The sequence below is a fragment of the Microcaecilia unicolor genome, chromosome 3 (genome assembly GCF_901765095.1).
Source record: "Microcaecilia unicolor chromosome 3, aMicUni1.1, whole genome shotgun sequence".
Lineage (NCBI taxonomy): Eukaryota > Metazoa > Chordata > Amphibia > Gymnophiona > Siphonopidae > Microcaecilia > Microcaecilia unicolor.
This window is the reverse complement of record NC_044033.1, coordinates 195,386,026-195,407,794: the sequence shown is the minus strand read 5'-3', so window position 1 is coordinate 195,407,794 and position 21,769 is coordinate 195,386,026. Positions and strand designations below refer to the sequence as shown.

General features: G+C 44.9%; 1 protein-coding gene across 3 annotated transcripts in view; it reads right to left on the bottom strand.

Moving 5' to 3' along the window:
* The window catches only part of CACNA1A (calcium voltage-gated channel subunit alpha1 A), a 191,315-nt gene that overhangs the window by 55,514 nt on the left and 114,032 nt on the right, over positions 1–21,769 (bottom strand). For 2 of the 3 annotated variants that reach the window (XM_030196930.1, XM_030196929.1), the window contains 7 exons: positions 15,561–15,663; positions 15,304–15,464; positions 5,817–5,957; positions 5,039–5,240; positions 4,088–4,252; positions 3,581–3,691; positions 2,534–2,617 (listed from right to left, as the gene is read on the bottom strand). In XM_030196930.1, the coding sequence (XP_030052790.1) occupies positions 2,534–2,617; positions 3,581–3,691; positions 4,088–4,252; positions 5,039–5,240; positions 5,817–5,957; positions 15,304–15,464; positions 15,561–15,663 (967 nt within the window). Of the gene's footprint in view, positions 1–1,224; positions 1,231–2,533; positions 2,618–3,580; positions 3,692–4,087; positions 4,253–5,038; positions 5,241–5,816; positions 5,958–15,303; positions 15,465–15,560; positions 15,664–21,769 lie in introns of all 3 variants that reach the window. The other variant, XM_030196931.1, reaches the window with a different exon arrangement.

Sequence of the window (21,769 nt, the reverse complement as noted above, 5' to 3'; positions counted from 1 at the left end):
AGTATTGGTACGCTTGGAGGTGGCTTAGTGCCCTAATGTGTTTAAAGCATAGGCACATGATGTGTTTATAACATGGTTGCTGTAGGATATGGGAAGATGCTCTGATATGGTTTAAAGCATGGTTGCCGTGTGACATGACTGTGTGTCCTGATGTAGTTTTTAGTGTGGGTACTGTGGCGTGCGGCAGGTTGCCCTGATATGCTTTATAGCATGGGCACTGTGGCATCAGGCTACGTGCCCTGTGTTTATAAGGTGCCTACAAACACATCAGAGCAACCTGCCATGTGCCACAATATCCACGCTATAAGAACTTCAGGACATCTCACTGCACCCACATTATAAATATATCAAAGCACCCAGTCACATGTCACAGTATTCACACTTCAAAAACATCAGGCATCCTGCCATGGGCCACAATATCCACTTTATAAATACATCAGGGTTTCCTGCCACGTGTCACAATGTCCACATTATAAATACATCAGGGCATCCTGCCACATCATTATAAATACATTGCCACATGCCACAATATCCATGCTACAAACACATCATGATATCCTCCTACATGCCACAGTACATGTACTAGAAAAATATCAGGACATTTAGCAACATATGAGGGAGTTTGTGCAGGGCCACCAGAAGGGATCGGTGAGGCAGGTAACCACCCTAGATGAAAGGCCTGGGAGAAAATGGAGAACCAACACACTTCTTCAGGGGGCCACAACACTTATGCTCCATGCTAGGGCTGTAGTGATAGGAGGCTGCAGGTGTATCATCAGAGAGGGGCATGGGCTGGCTGACAGTGTCACCTGAGGAGTACGACACCTATGCTCCACGCCGTGGCTCCATGTTTGGTAAAGGGTGTTTGAAAACGGTAGAAGCACCAACAAGTTCCTTTTGGGCTCCAGTCCTTGAAGCTGTCTGCCTGAGGCTATCCTATGTGTCTTTGTAGAAACCAAGTCTTCCTTGTCTCTTACAGCACAGAATAATGAAACTGTCTTAACAGGAAAGTCCATTTGTCCCTTCCCTCCCAAGACTACCTACCTCCCAGGCCCCTGATGGGTACTTTTCTGCGGAAACCAGAGATACTGAACAGATGAGAGGAGGGGGAGACAGAGAGAGGGCTGCTGCAGGCAGTTTGCACAGTCAAAAGCTCGGAGCACAGCATGCACAGGGTGCTTTGAATGTAATGCATTAGGTTTCAGTAAGAAATTACAAACCAACCGGATTCTTAGATGCAGATGTTGAAGATGAATGGGGCGGGGGAAGATTTCCATTTGATTTTGGCATTTGCAAGTATGTTATTTTTATGTAATATTTAATTTGAGGGAGGGGTGGCAGGGGAGCGAGTGAGAGAATATTAGTTTGGCATGGACACACACACCGATTTATGGATGGACATGAGATTCATAGTGCATTTTGATTGGAAGAATTTTGCAGTGGGCATTGTGCCATTGTAGCACAGCGTAGAGGAGAGAGAGAGAGAGAGAAAGAGAGAGAGAGAGAGAGAGCATGTAAAAAGACAAGAAATACAAAAATCATTATACATGGACACAGCAAAAGGTAACACAAATCAGACCCTATTCTGCTGGAGGAAGCCGTAATGTGACAGTGGTAGAAAAAACCACCAAGGGGAGCCAGAGTGAAAGAACACTGATGGATACTCTGGGGGCAATCTTACAAGTGGTTGCCTACTTTTAGGTGCCCTGATGCTGCATGGTGACAGCCTATTTCTATAGCGGCACCTAGATTCTATTACATGATACATACGTAACCCAGCATTGGCGTGCCTTACACCAGTTACACCAGCCATAGACCTGTGGCAAGGGCACACAAGATCCGCAGGTAAGTGGAAGCCCCTGCCATGCCCCCCATGCTCCAGCTATGTGAACCCCCCTTGTGTTTATACACCATGCTAGTCACCTGCATCTTTACAAAACAGCAGAGTCACTTTTCTGCCACTTACACATGAAATGACTTATTCTGTATTGTTAAGCACACAAGTGATGTGTAAACACAGGCATCCACTTAAGAATCGCCCTGTATTGCACCCCTTTCTGAAGAGGCTGGGGCTCATTCCAACATGTGCCAGAGTGAAGAAGTACCAGTCGGAAGACCACATCTGTGGATGGGGCTGATGTCCTGTGGAAGCACTTCCACTATGAAACTTTACAACCACATGGAGCGGGGGGGGGGGGGGGGGGGAGCTGCTCAAATGGAATGTGCACCCTTTAGGCAGATGGGGGTGGGACTCAGCAAGGAGCAATGAGGTAATGTGACATGTCCACTCCATGACAGATCCACGAGTTTCCCATCTTTCCAGATTTCCACCTATTCTGTCCCAGAGGGATTTTCTGCTTGCTGTGGTTTTCCAGAGGGACATTTGTGCTGGGAAAGAGGGGCAAGTCTTAAACTAGCAGCAAAATTAACTGTACCACATCTTTCTTTTCCACTGATCATCCCTTTGAATTCCCTCGTACCCCCAACCTTGCAGCTCTTTCACAGTACCCAGAGAAAGGGATATTGAACTTACCCCCACGTCTGACACCAAGATGTCTGTGATGCTACCAAGAACGGTCACAAAGTCAAAGATGTTCCAGGCATCCCGGAAATAATTCTACAACAGCAAAACAGGCTAAGGGCAGCAGTCATTTGTCAAGCAAAAAACACATAGTGGGCTTGATATTTAGCTGACGGCATTCAGCATTTTCTGGCTGTCACTGGCACTGTGCCCAGAAATTCAATGCTGGACTATGTCTGGGTTTCAGCATTGAATTTCCGGGTTTGCGGAACCAGCTAAAGCATAGCTAAATATAAGTCAATCTACGCTTCTTCCTTTTCGTTCATCAGCCCGCAATCCTGGAATGCTTTGCCGAGACTACTGAAAGAGACATCGGATCACGAAACATTTAAGAAATTACTAAAAACTTATCTGTTTAGTAAGGCATATCCTAAAGACCACAATACTCTTTAATCCCCTATTTCCGTTTTGTTTGATTACCCGCATTTGGCCTTATGTCTGTTTCCCTCTTGTTGCTCCTGTATTCCCATCCGTATTCTTTTATTAAGCTGCTTACGCTATTGTCTTTGTTAATTTTTATATAACTATTTTATCCTGCAGTACTATGTAATTTCTTGTAACTTTGTTAGCCACATTGAGCCCGCACAAGCTGGGAAAATGTGGGATACAAGTGTACCAAATAAATAAATAGCTGGTTAAGTGTGATATTCAGCACTTAACCAGATTGGAAGAACTAACTTTTACATGGTCCTGTTTATGTGGTGACCTTGGCGAGCTAAGTCCTGAATATCAACACTTAACCAGCCAAGTGATGACCCCGCCCTGGAATCTCCCCCAAAATAGCTGGTTAAGTGCCACTGAAAAATGACCAGCTGTCCTCCAACAAGCAATGTTAACTAGCTGGTTAAATTGCTTTAAATTTTGACCCCTACATACAACTATCCAAGCCCAGGTGAGGAATTCACATGGTGGAGAAACGCTCTCCCAGTTTACATGCACGCTTTGAGCTGGTGGCCTGCACCATGTCTAAACAAGAGCCATTCCTGACCAAGGTCTTACCAGGACTCCAAAGGCAACAATCTTCAACACACACTCCAGGGAGAAGAGAGACGTGAACACAATGTTAAAAATCCGTAGGACATCATCGTAACTCTGAGGAGACTCATCGAACTAAATAAAGAGGAAACAGAGAGGAGGTGCAGAGAAAAAAGTTCCACAGTGACATGAGTAACCATAGAGATGCTGCTTCGTGTAACAGTGCAAAGCAGAGGCAGCTAAACGAGCCCTTTTCACACTCCACCAGACATGCAGTAGCTTTTCCCGGCCACAAGCTCAAAGCTATGTACCTCAGCCTGCATTAGCAGGGGAAAACCTGACAGATGGATTTTATCCATCACTCGAGCTCACGCTATCCTACCAGATAGGCTGGGGGGCTCATCCAGTTCCTTCTGGTGTAAACTCACTGAAAGGGTTATGACCCATCTACCCAGCAGGATTTGGTTCACTGCCAGAGCACAGATGAAGACTGGGTCCACTCCTGCCTTCCTCTTTCTCAAGGTAACTCACCTTCATCATTAAGACGATGGTGTTGAGTGCAATCATCACCATGACAGTGTATTCAAAGGGCGGGGAGACCACAAACTGCCACATGCGGTACTGGAAGCTTTGCTTGTTTTCCGGCATATGGCGCGTCAACGGCTTGGCACTGATTGTGAAGTCGATGCATGCTCTCTGGGAAGAGAGAAGGGATGATGATGAGGGGGTGAGAGAAGCATATCTGCAGGTGCAGAGATCCTGAAACCAGTCTGCATTTCAGGATTTTCAGAATGAATAAGCATGAGGTATATTTGCATGCCACAGAGGCAGTGCATTCCCATCTATCTTATGCATATTCATGGTAGAAATCCTGAAAACCCTCTGCTCTGAGCCTTCTATAAGGGTCTTTACTGTGACACTGGCCAGTCACCATCCCCCAAATGCTGTTGATGGCATCCACAGTTATAGAAGAGGGACCAGTTACATGTGTAACATAACTCAGTAATTGACACTAAATTGGCAAATAATTTGTGACAAATACTAATAATGGGCATTAACAAGCACTAATTAGTTCTAATTTGCAAAGGGACATTAATGTGGGAGGGGCACAGGCATGTCACATTTAAACCCTCATTTCTGCATTTAGGTGCCAGCATAAAGGGTTGCACCTAAAGTTTGGTGTTAGCTGCAGATGTCGGAAAATATTCTACAACAGATTTGGTGCAACTCTACCATTGCGGAATATTCACATCCACTTTTTTGGCACTAATTTTTAGTGACCTATGGAGAATTTAGCCCCAAAATGCACGAGACACACTTGTCTATAAGAGGCCGTCACGTGCAAAGAAGAATACCACCTCTCTCCTTTTATCGGGATAAAACAATTTCACTGACCTCTTTACCATTTAGTAAGTGAGGTATGATATGCTCTCAGTTCTCCATGGGAACAGAAAACTTTGTTCTCTCTCTCTCTCTCTGTACCTCATTCTTCTCCAGGCTGTATTCCTCCATCATCTTGTCACCCTGTTCCTGAAATGTGATGATAATCAAAGCCACGAAGATGTTCACGAAGAAGAAAGGGAAGACCACGAAATAAACCACGTAGAAGATAGACATTTCCATCCGGAATCCAGGACTGGGACCTTGATCCTCCTCGGTGGCGTCCACTGAGTGCTTGAGGACGCTGAGAAAGAAAAACACAGGGGAAGGAGATGAAAGAAGAGAGGCAGATGCGCAACATTTCCAAGCAAAAGAAAATTTTCAGTCTTCAAAATTCAGTGAATATTTTCAATGAATATTTCCCTCATATGCAATCTGGACCCATGAAATACAGAATGTTGCTTAAAAACAAAGAGATGTAATATAGGGGGCATAATTATCAATGTGGGCTTCTGTTAAGATAGGTAATTTTACCACTAATTGGTGCTATTTTAGCACAGGTCCCATTTTATGCAGTGAGACCTGGTTACTAATAACTGGGGTTACCTGTAAAATAACCCGTCTTAACAGTAGCCCACGTTGATAATTTCCCTCCTTAATTAAACACCAGTTTTACCAATGCAGCCCATTCCTGCTGTGCAGCACCCACTGCTCTTCTAGCACTGAGACCCTCACACATGCATGCGCACACATACACACACACACAGAGCTCTGCCAATGCACCTCACTCCTGCCCCGCCTATTCCAGACCCAGGTACTGAGAAGTTCAGTGGACACAAAGGTTTGCTTGCTATGTCCAGTTGGGGGTCATTCTCCTTACTCTGGCCAACCTTCTCCCGTGGATACAGTAAAAAGGGTCAGAAGAGCCCACAGCACGTTGTCATAGTGGAAGTCATATTTCTTCCACTCCCTCTTCCGAGCTTCTACCTCATTGTGCTTCTTGTAGACCAGATATTCCCCCCTGCAAAAGAAGGAAGACAGGTCAGACAGTCAGTGTGGAGTCCCTGCACTGTGAGTGCAGAGTTGCTGCGGGATCAATATTCATTGACTGTTTTACCAAGCTAGTCACCCCGGCATTTGCAAAACAGCAGCCGTGAGGTTTGGACGCTACTGATCCTACAAATCACCCACCTCTTCCCTGACAAAGAGGATGGTGTTGAACCAGCTTCAGGGCTTTGTTGAGGAAAAGAATTTGCTTGATTAATATCAGTTTGGATTCTGGGGTGGTGGGAATGGGGAAAGCGGCTTATAGGAGGTTGAACAAAGGGGTAGAGATGGGGAGTTTGTAGTCTTTATCAGGTAAAGAAAAATGGACTCCCGGAACCATAAGGAGCAAATGAGCACTGGGGGGTGAGTTGTGGTTCATCTGTCATGAGTGGTAGGGAAGGGAGTTAGGGGGTATTGGGGGGAGGGGTCAGGGCATTTAAGGGGGTTGCATATAGAAAGTGTATTTTAAAAAAACCAATGAGTTTTGGAAATGCTTTTGTTGACATTATTTACCTTTGGTCTTTCCCAGTATGGCAATACTTATGTAGGTACTATTACACTGACTTGTTATTAGCATCTATAACTGATAGTGGTTCACTGAGCTGGAGTTGGCAGGTTTGGTGGAAGTTGCCTGTCACCATTAGTTAAGCCATTGGAATAGTTTTGATAGCATTATGACCAAACTATAATCTCATTAAAAAATATATATATTGAACAAGCAAACAAATCACAAAAACTATATATAACTAATTGTACTGCAGACAGTTTAAAATTTAGTCAAATAACCATAAATATAAAAGGTAAAAGGTATATGAAAATCAAAATGAAATAATTAATAATAAATCATAAGGGAATATACATGTGCAACTAATAGTTTTCGAGTTTGCTAAAAGAACTGAAAGTCTGGGGAATAATTTATCATGTGCCACCATGTATATTAAAATGAAATAAACATCTGAGTGTATAAAATAACAGAAATAAGAGTAAATATTAAATACTAATCAGCAAACTGCCAAACAAAACAGACAATTAAAAGATAAAACCTTAATGTACCTTCCTGTTTTATATAGACGAGTAGATGGATGTCGCTTGATGTGTATATTTCAAGCTAAATCTATAGAAAAAAATGGATGGAATGTTATAACACAGTGAAACAAATAGATAACATTATGTAAATGTATGTATTGAATACCGTCGTCAAGGAAAAAATATATATAATTGTGTGTAAGGTGACAAGAGACACTGAAGGAAGTGAGCCGAATTCACAAATAAAATATATGCCGAACCACAAGGATCTTTTTGCTAACAAACCACATTTACCTGAGCATGATTAAAAATGATCAGTGGCATGTAAACGCGACCTGATGACTAGCTAAACATGTTTGATGTAAAACAGATGTAAAAAAACAGCTGCAAAAAAAGCTTAAGTGTGGTATATAAAAATGATTATTAATAAACAGCCAAAACGTCTTTTGAACTCTGTTTACTGGTGATGCAATTCTGCATTGTTGCAAGGGTAATATCTTGGTTTAGTGTATGGCTAGACTTGCTAATTATTACAGTGAAAAAATGGCTCTCAGAATGAATGGAAAGAGAACATGTGAAAATAACCCTGCAGGTAAACAGAGTACAATAAAAATAAAAAACCCGGACTGGTGTAAAAAACTAGAAAGACATGTAAAAAATAGCACCACGGGTGAGCGGCATAATAACGTTAAAAGGCATGTAAAAACATTGCCCCTTGGGTAAACAAAATAAAGAAAACAGGAACCCTTGATTGATGTGAAAACGTATAGGATTTTGGCGCCTCTGTTGAATGGCAGCCAATAGCAAAGTGTAAAGAAGGAGAAATCCACGACTGATATAAAAACTACAGAGATAGGAAAAATAATATTTTTAAATGCCATATACTGAGGATCACTTACCACTATGGATATGCTTCAGTCTCGTAGCAGCTGGTTCTGAATTCTAACAGTGGCAAAAGGACTAGAATGGAACTCCTTTGTATTTAAAGTGCTAATGTAATGTCCTTGGACATCAGCCTGTAGACTACTTCAAGGTGAATAAAATTGTGTATGTACGTCTTTTGCAAGAATGGTTGTGTAGCTATATCTGAAATTTAGCCCCATTAAAAAAAAACAAATGGTTATAATTTTAATTGTGAATCCTTATTCAATAAAAGAGAGGGTATGAAATGTATGTAGGACAAGAGAGCACCAGACAAGACAAGCTGTCTCTGATGCTGTGTGTGATCTATCCACACATCAAAAACTAGCATAGATCAAAGATCATTTGCTAAGTCTTGTTAACAAACTCATTATCCTCATCTTAGTAAAGAGCTGAAACAATGTATCAAGTTTAAATAACATTTCGTTGTCATCAGTAGCAGATGAATCCATTAATTGATGGGTTGTATCTGCCTACCAGCAGGTGGAGATAGAGAACACTGAAGAACCACAGTGACCCTTGGACGGCTAGCCCCAACTGCCTTCAGTATTTCTCTATCTCCCAGCAGGTGTGGATGTAGCTTGATCAGCTCCTGGATTTCTGCCTGGGGTGGCTCCTGTGCTTTGCCAGTTGAGCAGGGGTGTTGTGGCTGGTGGTGCCCACTTTAAAGGCATATAGGTTCGCCCTTTTCCTGCCTTACCCATTCCCCCCTCCTCCCGGAGCACCTCCATTGCTGCCTGCCTCCAACTTTCCTCACAGCGTTAAAAAAAAAAGTGCGCACTTGTACAGTGTTGGTATTTCTGAGGCTTTTTCCAGAGATTCTGGTTCTGTGCAGCTCGACCGGAGCTCGTTGACTCGATCTTCTGAGGTGAGAGTGATGCCCAGCTCCTCCGGGGAGGTCCCACAGACGTCGTTCTGAACGGGGTAAGTTTTGGCGCAAAGCCGCCATTTTATTGCTATATTTCCGTCCAGTCGGGTGATGGCTGCTGAGAGAGTTAAGCGCTGCTCCCGTTGTGGTAAGCGCAGATCAGCAGCAGGGCTGTGCAAAACGTGCTTCTTAGACGCTCGCGATAGTATGAGCATGCTGAGCGATGATTCTTCCTGCTCGATGGAGCGGGTGTCAGTTTGGAAGCGCCACATGTCTCGACCCTCGCGGTTGCGGAGGAGTCTGAGTGTAGGGGGACGCCTTGTTTAGAGGCTGCCAGAGGAGCTCCAACATCCGTTTCTCCTAATTCGGAGGCGGAGGGTCAGGGTGAGTTTTTTTCCCCTGAGTTTGTGCTTTTAATGCATAAAGCCTTCATGCTGAAAAGAGCTCTGCCGCAGGTGTCTGACACTGCGTTGCATTCTGAATCCCCTCCGTGTGTTGATGGCCCGGGGCTGGCTAAAGAAGTTATTTCTTCCCCCAAGCGTTGGAAGGACGCTAAACGTAGATGGGTAAATTCCCCATCTGAAATTGGCGCACCTCCTTTTTCCCCCCCATGGTCAGGCTGTGGGGAGTCTGAGGGATCTGGCAGGCCCTCATGGACGGATGATCCAGATGAGGGTGCTTGTTTGCCACTGGATGAGGATGATCCCAATGTGGTTCAGATTTTCCACCGTGACGAGCTGCCAGCGCTAATTACTGACTCCTTGCAGGCCCTCTCGAATGATGATCCTGCCGAGGGCGATGCCTCCTCTGTTAATCTTAGGATGGCTAAGAAGCCTACTCAGGCCTTTCCTGTGCATGACTCCATCCAAGAGCTTATTTCAGCTCAATGGTCTGACCCCGATGGGCCTTTGAAAGTGGCCAGGGCTATGGGTCAGTTTTACCCTCTGAGTGAGGAGCACTTGGCCCCTTCGGGGATGCCTAAAGTGGATGCGTTGGTCACGGCGGTGACTAAAAAGACCACTCTCCCAGTAGAGGGAGGGGTCGCTTTGAAAGACATGCAGGAATCCGCTGAATCCGCACTGAAGCGGTCCTTTGAAACTGCGGGCCTTGCCTTAAGGGCGTCTATTTGCAGTTCCTATGCAGCCTGGGCATGTCTTTCCTGGTTACAACAGGTGGTGGAACAGCCCACGGATGGTGTGGGGTCCCTCTCGGAAGTTGCCCCGCAGATGGAGTCAGGCCTTTCATTTTTGGCTGACGCCCTTTATGATCTGGTCAGAGCTTCGGCTAAACAGATGTCTGAGGCAGTTTCTGCCTGCCGCCTTCTTTGGCTATGGCATTGGGCGGCTGACATGGCCTCTAAACAAAGGCTGGTGAGGTTACCCTTTTGGGGCCTCCTGTTATTTGGAGAGGATTTGGAGAAGATTGTTAACGACCTAGGGGACTCTAAGCCCCAGCGGTTACCTGAGGATAGGCCGAGGCCTTCTTCCAAAGGTTCTGTGTTTCCCTCCTCCTCTAGACCTCGCTTCCGTGAAGCTCTTAGGTATCGCCGGGGGTGCTCTGCTGGGTTTTCTCAACGTGCCTGTTTTCAGCAGAGGAACTCCTTTCGCTCGGACAAATGCTCCGCAGCGGCCGGGTCTCGGCCTGGAGTTCAGGGGCGTCCTCCACAATGATGGCTGGTCCACTCCTCGATTCCTGCAGTAGGAGGACGTCTTTCCCTCTTTCTAGAGGAGTGGACCAAGATTACCTCAGATCAGTGGGTCCTGGACCTGATCAGAGAAGGTTACCGATTGGAATTCAGTGCCCCGGTGAGAGACGTGTTTGTGGAGTCCCGATGCGGCACTGCCATAAAACGGGCGGCGGTAGAGGAGACCTTGCAAGTCTTGCTGCACCTCGGAGCGGTGATCCCGGTGCCTCCTGCTGAACGCGGCTGCGGCCGCTATTCCATTTATTTTGTCATGCCTCAAAAAGGCGGGTCTTTCAGTCTGATCCTTGACTTGCGAAGAGTCAACGAGGCCCTAAGAGTACGACACTTTCGCATGGAAACCCTGCGCTCTGTCATTGCGGCAGTACAGCCAGGAGAGTTTCTCATGTCTATGGACCTAAAAGAAGTGTATTTGCACATTCCTATTTGGCCCCTGCACCAGTGGTTTCTCTGGTTTGCGGGGTTGGGACAACATTTTTTTTTGTTACATTTATACCCAGCGCTTTCCCACTCATGGCAGGCTCAATGTGGCTTACATGGGGCAATGGAAGGTTAAGTGACTTGCCCAGAGTCACAAGGAGCTGCCTGTGCCTGAAGTGGGAATTGAACTCAGTTCCTCAGTTCCCCAGGACCAAAGTCCACCACCCTAACCACTAGGCCACTCCTCCACTCCACTCCATTTCCAGTTTCGGGCCTTGCCTTTCGGCCTAGCCACAGCTCCCTGTACCTTTTCCAAGGTAATGGTGGTTGTAGCTGCCTGTCTCAGGCGAGAGGGTATCAGAGTTCACCCTTATCTCGACGACTGGCTCATCAGAGCGGATTCGGCAGCTGAAATCGTCTTGCCACAGCTAGAGTGGTTACAGTCCTGCAGGCTCTATGCTGGGTGGTCAATATACCCAAAAGTCACCTGACTCCCTTTCAGTCTCTCGAGTATTTGGGGGTCCGGTTCGACACGGCCTTGGGGTTTGTCTTTCTCCCCGACCAAAAGTGGTGCAAGCTTCAAAATCAGGTCCGTCTGCTCCTGCGGATGCCTTGCCCATGTGCTTGGGACTTGGTCCAGCTGCTGGGGTCAATGATGGCCACCTTGGAGGTGGTTCCATGGGCGAGAGCGCTTATGAGGCCTCTGCAGATTGCCCTGCTTCAACTATGGTCTCCGATTTCCCAGGAATATCAACGCAGACTAATGTGGCTCCCTGCGGCCCGGCTCAGTATGGAGTGGTGGGTCTCCGACAGGATGCTGCGCCAGGGAATGCCACTTGCGCTTCCTTCTTGGTGCCTGGTGATAACAGATGCCAGCCTTTTGGGCTGGAGAGCGCATTGCCAGGGAAGCTATGCTCAGGGTCAGTGGACAACCGTGGAAGCGGGGTGGTCCATCAATCGCTTGGAACTGAGAGTGATATTTCAGGCTCTTATGGCCTTCTAAAAGAGTCTGAAGGGGCTTGCGGTCCAGGTCCTGTCAGACAACACGACAGCGGTGGCCTACATAAATCATCAGGGCGACACTCAGTGCAGGGCCCTGGCCGCGGAGGCCGCTCAGATTTGCCACTGGGCCGAGCTCCACCTGCAGCTTCTGTCAGCAGCTCACACAGCAGGTCAGAGCAACGTGCAAGCCGATTTTCTCAGCAGGCACTAAATCGACCCGGCGGAATGGGAACTGGCAGAAGACGTTTTTCTTCAGATTTGTGCCAAATGGGGGACACCCGGAATGGATCTAATGGCATCAAGTGCAAACGCCAAAGTCCATCGCTTTTTCAGCAGAAGGAGAGATCCTCACTCGGCAGGGTTGGATGCTCTGGCTCAACCCTGGCCCTCGGGCCTCCTGTATGTGTTCCCTCCTTGGCCCTTGATAGGGCGAGTCCTACTTCGGATTCGACTACACCGGGGATTGGTGATTCTTATCGCTTCAGACTGTCCAAGGCGTCCGTGGTATGCAGATCTCTGTTGGATGATGGTGGAGGCTCCATTTCATTTGCCTCTGGTGCTGAACCTGTTGGTTCAAGGTCTGGTGTCTATGGAGGATCCCTGCCGATTTGGTCTTACAGCCTGGCTCTTGAGAGGGCGCAATTGAGAGATAAGGGCTACTCTAACAAGGTCATTTCCACTCTCTTGCAGGCCCGCAAGTGGTCCACCTCCACAGCTTATTCTCGGATCTGGCGCAAGTTTGAGGCGTGGTGTGTTTCAAAGGCGATCACACCCACGTGGGCTATTGTCTCGCCGGTGCTGGACTTTTTGCAGGATGGCTTACAAAAAGGCCTGGCTTACAATTCCCTGCGGGTTCAAGTGGCAGCATTGGCATGCTACCGAGGGAAAGTCTCTGGCTTGTCCCTTACTGCTCATCCAGACATTGCCTGATTTCTCAGAGGGGTGCTGTGGCTCCGCCCTCCAGTGCAGTCGCCTTGTCTGGCCTTGAATCTGGGGCTGGTGTTGAAGGCTCTCCAGCGTTCGCCTTTCGAGCCGCTTATGCGAGCTTCGGAGAAGGATGTGACTCTCAAGACAGTCTTTTTGGTGGCCATGACATCAGCTAGAAACGTGTCTGAGCTGCAGGCGCTGTCCTGTCGGGACCCTTTTCTACAATTCTCGGAGTCCGGAGTAACGGTACATACGGTGCCTTCCTTTCTGCCTAAAGTGGTTTCAGCGTTTCACCTGAACCAGCCCATTTTTCTTTCTGCTTTTTCTAGGGAAGATTTCCCGGACTCCTTTGGGCAATTACGTCTTTTGGATGGCCGCAGGGCTCTGTTGCAGTATCTACAGATGTCAAATGACTTCAGGACTTCTGATCACCTTTTTGTATTGTTGACAGGTCCTCGACGCGGGTGCCCGTTGGCTCAAGGAAGTCATCTTTTCTGTGTATCTGCTTTCAGGCCGGTCTCCTCCTGAATCGTTTAAAGCGCATTCCACGAGAGCGATTTCCTCCTCATGGGCTGAAACGGGTGCACTCTCTCTTCAAGAGATCTGTAGTGCGGCTACTTGGGCTTCTCAGCTCTCATTTGTCCGGCATTACAGGCTGGATGTTGCAGCGAAGCAGGACGCAACTTTTGGAGCACAAGTGCTTGCTCGTGGAGTGGCCTGTTCCCACCCTAAGTAGGGAGTGCTTTGGTACATCCTATCAGTTAATGGATTCATCTGCTGCTGATGACAAGGAAGGGAAAATTAGGTTCTTACCTTGGTAATTTTCTTTCCTTTAGTCACAGCAGATGAATCCATGATCCCTCCCTGTCTGACTTTGTTTTTTGTTCAGATCTTTCATGCAGATATATATCTCATTGGGAGAAGTTGGAAACCAGTTCTCAGAATTTCTACATGCTGTTCTATTACAGGAGGTTGAGATCATCCCTCCTTTGTATGGTTATTGCTCCGGTTCTGGGGCATTTGTTCGCTGTGAGGAAAGTTTATGTGATGTTACCTTTCTTATTCACTCTGCTTTTGAAATTTCAAATACTGAAGGCAGTTGGGGCTAGCCGTCCAAGGGTCACTGTGTTTCTTCAGTGTTCTCTATCTCCACCTGCTGGTAGGCGGATACAACCCATCAGTTAATGGATTCATCTGCTGTGGCTAAAGGAAAGAAAATTACCAAGGTAAGAACCTAATTTTCCTTGTATCCCAAGAACTCATCTAGAGAAATGAGAAACTAGTCTCATTATAACATACATACGTCGAATAGCTAAATATGAAGTATGAAAAAGGTTATACAGTGTACTTTGGGTGAGAATAATGAGTTTATTTCATTTTAATATACATGGCAGCACATAATAAATTATTCCCCAGACTTTCAGTTCTTTTAGCAAACTCAAAAACTATTAGTTTCACATGGATATTCCCTTATGATTCATTATTAATTATTTCAATTTGATTTACATATACCTTTTACCTTCTATATTTATGGTTATTTGACTAAATTTTAAACTGTCTACAGCACAAGTTACTTTATAGTTTTTGTGATTTGTTTGCTTCTCAATATGTTTTTTTTTTACAATGCGATTATAGTTTGGTCATAAAGCTAACAAAATTCCATCATTTTAATTTTAATTGTTCTGTGTCATTTACCTTACTTTTTATGCATTCTTTTATGTGTATATATATATATATATATATATATTTTTTTTTTTTTTTTAATTATTATTATTATTTTTTTTTTACATTTGTATCCCACATTTTCCCACCTATTTGCAGGCTCAATGTGGCTTACATAGTACCGTAAAGGTGTTCGCCAATTCTGGAATAAACAGTTACACAGTGATGTTGTGGTAGAATGAGGTTCGTGTGGAACACACATATTAGGGATTTGTATTTTGAGAATGTAATGCCATTTTATTATGTTTTTTGTTATGTATATTCAATGTTTTTTATGTACGGACTCCTGAGGCAGGTTGATGGACCGAAACATGGCCGTGTCGAGTCATTGTGTTCACTGTAGAGTCATTATTGTTGTTCAATAAACCTTCCAAACCACTTAAAGCATCATTGTTGTGCTGAGTCACCTTCGCTGTTTCCTTTATGTTACATCTCATGGGGACAAAATGTTTGTGTTGATGGCAGGGGTTCAGCACTTAACCAACCACAAAAGGTAACCAGACAAATCAGACCACATAAAACACAGCTTTATCTTTGTCTGGTTGCATCTGTCTGGTTAAGGGCTGAATTTTGGCCTGAACTAGATAAGTGCAACCTGTCCACACATATCCAGATAGTGAATGCAGGTCCTCAGACCATTTCGAAGCAGAAAGCCGGTGGCCGGCTGAATATTTATTCCTGAGTATTGAGAAACTCTGCGCATGTTTACAGGGGAAAAGTGCAGTGACCTACCTGCAGTCCTTCTCATATTCTTTGGACTCATCTGTGCAGTAGAAGAATTTGCCTTTGAAGAGCTGCACAGCCACCACGGCGAAGATAAACATGAAGAGCATGTATACGATAAGAATGTTAAGTACATTCTTCAGAGAGTTCACCACACAGTCAAACACAGCCTGCCAAAGAAAAGTACATCAGAAGCAGCTCTTGCCCCCCCCCCCCCCCCCCAGGCCCCACACATAGACACAGCCCAGCCACCCCATCGGCCTTACCTTCAGCTTCGGCAATCGCTTGATGGTTTTCAGTGGCCGCAGCACCCTCAGGACCCGGAGTGACTTTATAGTGTTAATATCTTTTCCTTTTCCGCCGCCGCCACTGGAGAGACCAAAAGGAAGAGCTGTGAGGGGTTTCCTTTTTAATTTTAATTCACTAATTACAGCAAAACAATTCAAAAGATAACAAGTACAACTCTATTCCCATTCCATACGTATATATGTCATTTGCAGGAGTGCCTTTTACAACCTTATCATGATCCCCCACCCTCAGGTCACCCCTCCCTTCATCTCTCCATCACCTTTAGCTGATACCTCCGTAATCCACATTCTCACCTCTCTCACTGCAGAAATGTCTCAGGCTTATGCCAATCCTTTGAAAACTCACTGAATGTATTAGTACTAGTTTTTCATCATCTCTACAGGTGCCATCCTGGAGCACTGCTGAGCCATGGACAAGTCCACTCAGTTGAAGAGGACACTTGATCTGGGAGCCACTTTTTGCTTGAGGTTTCCTTGCAAATGCCTGATAAGTTGGCAAGGGAAGAGTTTTGTTTTCTTTGATCCTGCTCAATTGTAAATTTTTTTTTTTTTGCAAACTAATAAAGTGAAGGTATTAAGATTCCCTGATATATGATGTAACTCCTATTATAGTTAATTGGTTTCAGTCCTGCAATAGTAGGAATGCATTGTCATTTCAATTTTCTACTTTGTTTTTTCCTATTTTTGAATAGTTGATAACTCAGGTTCTTCTACCATGGGCTAATTTTGTCCCTTTTTTTCTTTTTTTTTAAATTCTGATTCTTATTTTTTTAATTCCTTTTGTCATGATATTGACGAGAAAGGCAAAATTTTAGTTGCATATTAAGGATATATATATATATATGATTTGAATTTTCAATTAAAAAATACAATAAATAAATAAATAAATTATTCTTAAAAACCACATTTGGTCTGTGTGAGGTCATTTTACATCCATTTCAGCATGTGAAAGACTGTGTCTTGCTTAGGAAATTGTCTCGGAACACATGCACAGGTGTTCAGAAAAACAGACAGACAGATGTTGAGTCAGGGTGGTCACCATAAGGTTTACCCATGGTGCTTAGTTGAATTAGGAGCCCTTTTACTAAGCCGCGTAGGTGCATCAATTTTGAGTTATTGCCCGGCTACCACATGGCCCTTGCTGTAATTTCATTTTTGACGTGCATCCGCTATGTGCACTGGAAAGTATTTTTAATTTCTGGCACGTGGGCAGTAATCAGGTGGTAATCAGCATTTTACGCACGTAGACCATTACTGCCTGTTTACTGCATGAGACCATTACTGCCTGGTTACTGCATGAGACCTTACTGATAGGTCAATGGCTGGTGGTAAGATCTCAGACCCAAAATGGACGCATGACAATTTTCATTTTGCTGCGTGTCCATTTTTGGCAAAAGTTTAAAAAAGGCATTTTTTACAGGTGTGCTGAAAACACGCGTCTACACTACCGCAGGCCATTTTTCAGCGTGCTTTAGTAAAAGAGCCCCTTAATACATTCAGTGCTGCTATTCTTGCTGAATGTTCTTGACAAATGACTACATCAGAATGATCTGTTTAATCTAGACCTTATTCGTATAGCGGGGCAGGTTCTATAGAGTGTGCCAAATGCAGTGCCATGAGAGCAAATTTCTACAAAAATTCTGAGTGGTGTAGAATGAGTAGAGGTGAATTGATTTTCTTACTCATTCCAAAAGAAAGACCAGGGAACAATCATGGAAATACTTTTAAAACAAATAAGAGGAAATATTTTTTCATTCAAAGAACAGTTAAGCTCTGGAACTCACTGCCAGAGAATGTGGTAATAGTGGTTAGTTTATCTGAGCTTTAAAAAGTTTTGTTTTCTTTCCTCTTGCTCCTGGAAGGAAAAGTCCACAGACTGTTATTGAGATGGACATTGGGGAGCAACTGCTTGCCCTGAGACTGGTAGCATGGAATGTTGCTACTCTTTGACATTCCGCAGGGAATGGTGCTACTACTTGGGATTCAGTATGAAATGGTGCTACTATTTGGGATGCCGTATGGAATGTTACTACTGTTTGTGATTCCACATACAATGTACATAAGTACATAAGTATTACCATACTGGGAAAGACCAAAGGTCCATCGAGCCCAGCATCCTGTTTCCAACAGTGGCCAATCCAGGTCACAAATACCCGGCAAGATCCCAAAAATGTACAAAACATTTTATACTGCTTATCCCAGAAATAGTGGATTTTCCACAAGTCCATTTAATAATGGTCTATGGACTTTTCCTTTAGGAAGCCGTCCAAACCTTTTTTTAAACTCCGCTAAGCTAACCGCCTTTACCACATTCTCTGGCAATGAAGTCCAGAGTTTAATTACACGTTCAGTGAAGAAATATTTTCTCTGATTTGTTTTAAATTTACTACATTGTAGCTTCATCGCATGCCCCCTAGTCCTAGTATTTTTGGAAAGCGTGAACATCTACCCGTTCAACTTCACTCATTATTTTATAGACCTCTATCATATGTCCCCTCAGCCGCCTTTTCTCCAAGCTGAAGAGCCATAGCCGCTTTAGCCTTTCCTCATAGGGAAGTCGTTCCATCCCCTTTATCATTTTCGTCGTCCTTCTCTGCACCTTTTCTAATTCCACTATATCTTTTTTGAGATGCAGCGACCAGAATTGAACACAATATTCGAGGTGCGGTCGCACCATGGAGCGATACAAAGGCATTATAACATCCTCATTTTTGTTTTCCATTCCTTTCCTAATAATACCTAACATTCTATTTGTTTTCTTAGCAGCAGCACACTGAGCAGAAGGTTTCAACGCATCATCAACGACGACACCTAGACACCTTTCTTGGTCTGTGACTCCTAACGTGGAACCTTGCATGACATAGCTATAATTCGGGTTCCTCTTTCCCACATGCATCACTTTGCACTTGCTCACATTAAACGTCATCTGCCATTTAGACGCCCAGTCTCCCAGTCTCGTAAGGTCTGCTTGTAATTTTTCGCAATCCTCCCGCGATTTAATGACTTTGAATAACTTTATGTCATCAGCAAATTTAATTACCTCACTAATTACTCCCATCTCTAGGTCATTTATAAATATGTTAAAAAGCAGCTGTCCCAGCACAGAGCCCTGGGAAACCCCACTAACTACCTTTCTCCATTGAGAATGCTGACCATTTAACCCTACTCTCTGTTTTCTATCTTTTAACCAGTTTTTAATCCACAATATAACACTACCTCCTATCCTATGACTCTCCAATTTCCTCTGGAGTCTTTCATGAGGTACTTTGTCAAACGCCTTATGAAAATCCAGCTACACAATATCAAGCGGCTCCCCTTTATCCACGTTTGTTCACCCCTTCAAAGAAATGAAGTAGATTGGTGAGGCAAGATTTCCCTTCACTAAATCCATGTTGTCTTTGTCTCATTAATCCCTGCTTTTGAATATGCTCTGTAATTTTGTTCTTAATAATAGTCTCTACCATTTTGCCCGGCATCGACATCAGACTCACCGGTCTATAATTTCCCGGATCTCCTCTGGAACCTTTTTTAAAAATCGGCATTACATTGGCCACCCTCCAATCTTCTGGTATCACGCTCGATTTTAAGGATAAATTACATATTTCTAACAATAGCTCTGCAAGGTCATTTTTCAGTTCTATCAGTACTCTGGGATGAATACCATCTGGTCCAGATTTGCTACTCTTCAGTTTGTAGAACTGCCCCATTACATCCTCCAGGTTTACAGAGAATTCATTAAGTTTCTCCGACTCGTCAGCTTCGAATACCATTTCCGGCACCGGTATCCCACCCAAATCTTCCTCGGTGAAGACCGAAGCAAAGAATTCATTTAATCTCTCCGCTATGGCTTTGTCTTCCCTGATTGCCCCGTTTACTCCTCGGTCGTCTAGTGGTCCAACTGATTCTTTTGCTGGCTTCCTGCTTTTAATATACCTAAAAAAAATTTTACTATCCAGCTTATTTTCAAAAGAGAAAAACGCCTATAGTGCGACCTAAATCGGGAGATAGACGTTTGTCTCGCAAAGGCGCCCAAATCGGTATAATCGAAAGCCGATTTTGGGTGTTTCCAACTGCACTCTGTCGCAGAAACGAATAAAGTTGACGGGGCGTGTCGGAGGCGTGGTGGAGGCGGAACTGGGGCGTGGTTATCAGCCGAGGACAGATGGGCGTCTTTAGCTGATAATCGAAGAAAAGGCGTTTTTACCATGATTTTGGGTCACTTTTTTTGGACCCTTTTTTTTCACGAGCAAGTCCCAAAAAAGTGCTCCAACTGCCCAGATGACCACTGGAGGGAATCGGGGATGACCTCCCCGGACTCCCCCAGTGGTCACTAACCCCCTCCCACCAAAAAAACCCCCACTTTACAAACTTTTTTTCCAGCCTCTATGCCAGCCTCAAATGCCGTACCCACCTCCATGACAACAGAATGTGTTCGATCCTCTCACAGCCTTTCCCTGGGTCAGATGTGGCTCTCGGGTGCAGTACAGGGTCACATCAGCATTGCATTGTGGTGGGTGTAGGGTATTGGGCTCCGTGATTTCATTAGTTTGTGTTACAGTCTCACGATGTTGGTAGTTGGTAGGCTCTTCTCCCATGGTGCTTTTCCCCCTGCCTACTGGGTCAGAGTGTGCCCTGTTGTGTTTCCTGTTGTAGTCCATGCGGTAGTGGCCATTTTTGTAAGCCAGTTTTAGTTCTCTTTCCTGTGGTAGCCACATTAGACAACTTAGTTCTTACCTTGAATGTGGCTGAAAGAGGGCATTGTACAGCATTCTGCCAGCTCTGACCTACTGCTCATCTCAGTACCAGGGAGACTCGTTGCCAGTGGGGCACAACCTCTGCTCTGCAGTTAACTGTGAGTAAAGGCGGTTATTTCAATAAAGGACGTTTTCGGAGAGATTAGTCTTCAGGTGTCAACTGATGTGCCAATGTTATACAGCAGCAACCAGTCCTAGAGGCCTGCGAGTATGCAGGTCTCTGGAGCACTTTTAGTGGGTACCGCAGTGCACTTCAGGCAGGCGGACCCAGGCCCATCCTCCCTCTACCTGTAACACTTGTGCTGGTAAATGGGAGGTCTCCAAAACCCACTGTACCCACATGTAGGTGCCCCCTTCACCCCTAAGAGCTATGGTAGTGTTGTACATTTGTGGGTAGTGGGTTTTGGGGGAGGGGGGGTTGGGAGCTCAGCACCCGTGGTAAGGGAGCTATGCATGTGGGAGTTTTTTCTGAAGTCCACCGCACTGACCTTGGGTGCCCAGTTGGTGTCCTGGCATATCAGGGGGGCGAGTGTACTACGAATCGTGGCCCCTCCCATGACCAAATGGCTCGGATTAGGACGTTTTTGAGCTGGGCGTTTTTAGTTTCCATTATCGCTAAAAAAAACAAACGCCCAGCTCAAAAACGTCCATTTTTTCGAAAATTCGGTTCAGCCCGCCCCTTCACGGACCTGTTCTCGGAGATAAACGCCCATGGAGATAGGCGTTTCCGTTCGATTATGCCCCTCCACGTGTTTTTGCCTCCAACGCAATCTTTTTTTCAAAGTCCCTCTTAGCTTTCCTTATCAGCGCTTTGCATTTGACTTGACAATCCTTATGCTATTTCTTATTATTTTCAGTCGGTTCCTTCTTCCATTTTCTGAAGGATTTTCTTTTAGCTCTAATAGCTTCCTTCACCTCACTATTTAACCACGCCGGCTGTCTTTTGGTCTTCCGTCCTCCTTTTTTAATACGCGGAATATATTTGGCCTGGGCTTCCAGGATGGTGTTTTTGAACAGCATCCACGCCTGATGTAAATTTTTTACCCTCGCAGTCACTCCTCTAAATTTTCTTTTCACCGTTCTTCTCATTTTATCATAGTCTCCTTTTTTAAAGGTAAACGCTAACGTATTTGATGTCCTATGTATACTTACTGGTGCTAGTATTTGGGATTCCGCATGGAATGTTACTACTAATTGAGATTCCACATGGAATGTTACTACTCTTTGGGATTCTGCAATGGTGCTAATATTTGGGATTCTGCATGGAATGTTACTACTATTTCGGATTCCATATGGAATGGTGCTACTATTTGGGATTCCACATGGAATGGTGCTACTATTTGGGATTGTAGAGGAATATATTCGAGTTATTCCCCGAGTTTTCCACGTCATCACTGTGACTCCTGACGCAGG